The sequence below is a fragment of the Heterodontus francisci genome, chromosome 21 (assembly GCF_036365525.1).
Source record: "Heterodontus francisci isolate sHetFra1 chromosome 21, sHetFra1.hap1, whole genome shotgun sequence".
Taxonomy (NCBI): Eukaryota; Metazoa; Chordata; class Chondrichthyes; order Heterodontiformes; family Heterodontidae; genus Heterodontus; species Heterodontus francisci.
In genome coordinates this window covers 75,025,699-75,029,563 of record NC_090391.1, presented here as the reverse complement: position 1 = coordinate 75,029,563, position 3,865 = coordinate 75,025,699, and the positions used below count along the sequence as shown (strand labels likewise).

Below are 3,865 nucleotides of genomic sequence, written 5' to 3'. Positions count from 1 at the left end.
CCCACCTGTCCCTATATTTCCCTCCCACCTACCTATCCTAGTGACAATTTATAATGGCCAATTTACCTATCAACCTGCAGGTCTTTTGGCTTGTGGGAGGAAACCGGAGCACCCGGAGAAAACCCACGCAGACACAGGGAGAACTTGCAAACTCCACACAGGCAGTACCCGGAATCGAACCCGGGTCCCTGGAGCTGTGAGGCTGCGGTGCTAACCACTGCGCCACTGTGCCGCCCTGTGTCTTTACTCCTGCAAGCCATTTTCTTCGGGACGTCCAGCAGTCACCTCTTGTCCATTAACCACTTGATCTTTCAGCTGGATTCAGTTGCTTTGTTTCTTAATTAATTTAATAATTGATGTAACTGGATATTTCACCGCGCTCTTTAACTGCTCTCTGAACTCGGACTGAGTGACCACACAGATAAATGTGTTTCTGCAGCAACTTAAATTCCGCAGCATGTATGCGACATTTTCAAAGATATAATAAGAAACATCATCTAAGAAATGATCAACACGAAAAATATATAACACATACACCAACCACAGAAATATGAAGCTGCCAGATATGGTGAAGAGTAAAATCATCGACTTCCTTCTTCTCTCCATTTCAGAGTCATTGTGATTATCTTTCTTGCTCTGACCCCTCAGTCTCTGACGAAATCGACTGGCCCCTAAAATGTTTCTGAACGTCAGAGCGTTCAGCAACAGAATTAAAATGAATGGTAATAATGGTGTTAAAGCTTTTTCAAACATTCTAAATCCAATCCATCGAGGGTCAGTAAAATAACTTCGCTTATTGGAGCAACGCCATTCTACATTGTCGATTACCCGTATAGGTTTATATCTAAAGTAGATGGGTATATTCTTTGGACAGAGCGGAATGCCGGTTGTTGCTAGAACCACAGTTGCATTTTTCCTGGTGCAATATTTCGATTTCAGCTTCTGGCAACAAATGGCGACAAATCGATCAAATGTGAAAGCGATGGTGAACCAAACCGAACAGTCGATGGCTGCACGGGTCAGGACATAGCGAGAGCGACACACAAAGGTGAGATCCAGGAAATTTAATGGGAAATAATAATCATTGATTCTCCAGAGTATGATCTCAGTGATAATGACCAGTAGATCCGCCGTTGACATGGCCACCAGGTAACGGGTGGTACAGCTGGTAAGTCCGCAATTTCCCTTGGACAGGATCACAATTGAGACTAAATTAACTGTAAAGGAGAGAAGGGAAAAGTGGCTGTAAATTACTGAAATACATTCTCCGCTCCTCAACCCTGACAGGAAGGATTTTAGACACCAAAACCGTGTGGATTGGGATCAGGTCAGATCGGGTCCATGACCCCAACCTGCCTCCAACCCCAGCACTTCCAGATTTAACAAATCCTGGAAGGACAGGTACAGCACACCGCTCATCGGACGCTGGTAAACCAGTTAAATATAACAACGCGGAGCCCAAGAATGGGTAGACTGGAGAACTGCACCCGGTCTCCAACTACTCCCAGTGTAGGAACCCATCCCGGACTCGAATCACTCCCTGTGTTCGAAGAAATTCCTCCCTGATTCGAACCATCCCCTCGGATAGGAGACACTCATACGTCTTGGACCACTCCCTCTGATGTATAAATGAGTTAAATTGAAAATGGAATTTACTAAGTCGATGCAAATGTGATCACAGCACAGGCTTTCATTTCGACAGGAATATCGTCAGAAGAAAAGTGTGATAATAACGTATTATAAAGGTGGTGATTGAACACGTGAAGAATGTGTACTCATCTGGACTACACATGATAAAAATATCCAGGGTAATCAGCAGGTGAACGTATTCTTCACAAACATAATACCATAGCAGGGAGATTATAGTTATTGGGATATGTTGTGGCTCCATTAAGCCGATAAGAGAAGGATGATTGTTGAACTAATAGAGGCCTTTAAAATTAAAAAAAGGTTTAGAGAGGGAAAACGTGGACCTGATATTCTCACTTTGCTGGTGACCAGTTCTGCATTTCCTCAAAATAAGATGGTCATCAATAAATACGTGATGGAATTCAAGAGAGACCTATTTACTTGTACTGCTGAGAACGTGGAATTGAGACCTCTTGGAGTAGTTACAATGGAAGAAAAAATAAGAAGAAGTGAGGTTAGTGCATGATGGAGACAGGATTGGACGGATATGCTGATAGGATTAGATGAGCTGGAATGAAGAGAGGCTCGTGCAGAGCAGGAAGACTGCCCTAATCCAGTTATACCGAATGCCCAGATTCTGTGTTGTAAAATCAACAAGTTGTCTATTAACATGTCATAGTCATCAGTGTTTTTCGTAATATTGAAGAGGATTATTTATTATTGCAGTGCACTTGTGAGCAAACGCTTCTCAGGACTGTGCTCGGGAAGGCTATTAATTTGCATCTGATGGTGCTGTCAACAACTCTAATTAGAATTAGAATAAGATGGGGACCCGCACTGAATACAATTACAGATATTCCAGCAAATACATGTTCCCTGGAGTTACATTGTCCACACCAATGTCAGCCACAATCAGTACAATTCTAGAGTGTCAGAGACTCCCAGTTGTACATGATCGCTGAGGTCAGGTGCTCCACTCCAGTTAGTGCACACACACAGTATAATTCTACACTAACAGATAATTCCAGTAATCCTTCCCCTCTGAGATTTTCCTGCTTTGAGCTGTGATTCTACAGAACACAACAATCCACATAATTCAATAACTTTACAATGCAAAGTGTCTTGAGCTAGAAACAGTTGAGACAACAGATTAAAACTGCACAGCTAATTCAGGAAATTAATGCAATTATATTTTTGAGTGTGTGTCTGTGTAACTGTAACCATTCGATCGCATGTAATATTATTATTCTCATGGTAATGGAAGAAACCAGCTCATACTCAGATTTACAAAACCTCATTGGTTATAGATACTGACCAGGAACGCCAGTTACAGCAAGAATCACATAGAATATGTTCCTGACCCATTGAATTGGTCCGTGCATTTTCTGCTTGGAGTGATCGGTCTGTTCGTGCTGCAGGTAATATCTCTGAAATAAATTCTGAGGTGACACATTCCCAGTGCATTAACTTTATACCCTCCCGGATCTCTTTGGGGATACACAGGTTGCAAAATTGTTCCAACAGTTTTTCTTAATCTTTGAACAAACAGATTACGACAGTTGTGCTAATTCCCTGTTGATGGAATATATTTTCCACTAAAATTGAATTGGACCCATCCCCATCCCCACCCCCAAGTCTGGGCAAATCTGATCACAATAAGCAACTAATCATAACTGGAAGCTGTGTTAAACAGAAATAAAGGAAGTCCGAGAAAAATCATGAGTCCCATCTGTGGATGTCATGTTGTTTTAGTGATGGCCTGCACTCTGCATGACTATTCAGAAATTAAATTCCTAACGTCGGAGAAGCCTGTAACGGATGTTCGTCTATACTTTGGATGCTCTCTTTATCTGTGCAATTCCGTTCAACAATTCATATATTCAAACAAAAAGGAGTATGGAATGGTTGCAACACAGCAGTTGGCCATTAGGTCTGTCTTGACAATGTCAGCTCTCTGCACGGGCAGCTCAGCTAATCTCACTCCTCCATCTCCTCCTCACTGACCTGCATTGTTTTTCTCTTCAGTTGTTCATTCAGCTCGCTTCTGATTGATTCTGTCTTCACCACTCTCTCAGGCGTTCATTTCATATCCTGAACACGTGCTTTGGAAACATACGTTTTCCCTCATGTCGCCATTGATTCTTTTGCCACTCCCTTAATCCTGTGTCCTTTGCTTTTCGCCAGGTTTGCCAATGAGAGCAGTTTTTCTCTATCTACTCTGTTTAAACAACCCATG

The 3,865-nt window shown here is 42.3% G+C and overlaps 1 protein-coding gene across 1 annotated transcript; it reads right to left on the bottom strand.

Moving 5' to 3' along the window:
* Positions 1 to 321: 321 nt before the first annotated feature.
* Positions 322 to 3,011, bottom strand: LOC137381024 (probable G-protein coupled receptor 139). The gene is made up of 2 exons (XM_068053420.1): positions 2,945 to 3,011; positions 322 to 1,217 (listed from the first exon to the last, which is right to left on the bottom strand). Exons 1-2 carry the CDS (start codon positions 3,009 to 3,011, stop codon positions 322 to 324), a joined length of 963 nt encoding a protein of 320 aa, XP_067909521.1.
* Between the last annotated feature and the right edge of the window lie 854 nt (positions 3,012 to 3,865).

Excerpts from the sequence above, each read along its gene's own strand:
- LOC137381024 (XM_068053420.1), bottom strand. The coding sequence starts at position 3,011 with ATGCACGGACCAATTCAATGGGTCAGGAACATATTCTATGTGATTCTT. Across the intron at positions 1,218-2,944 it reads TGCTGTAACTGGCGTTCCTG|TTAATTTAGTCTCAATTGTG; the intron begins GTCAGTATCTAT and ends TCTCCTTTACAG.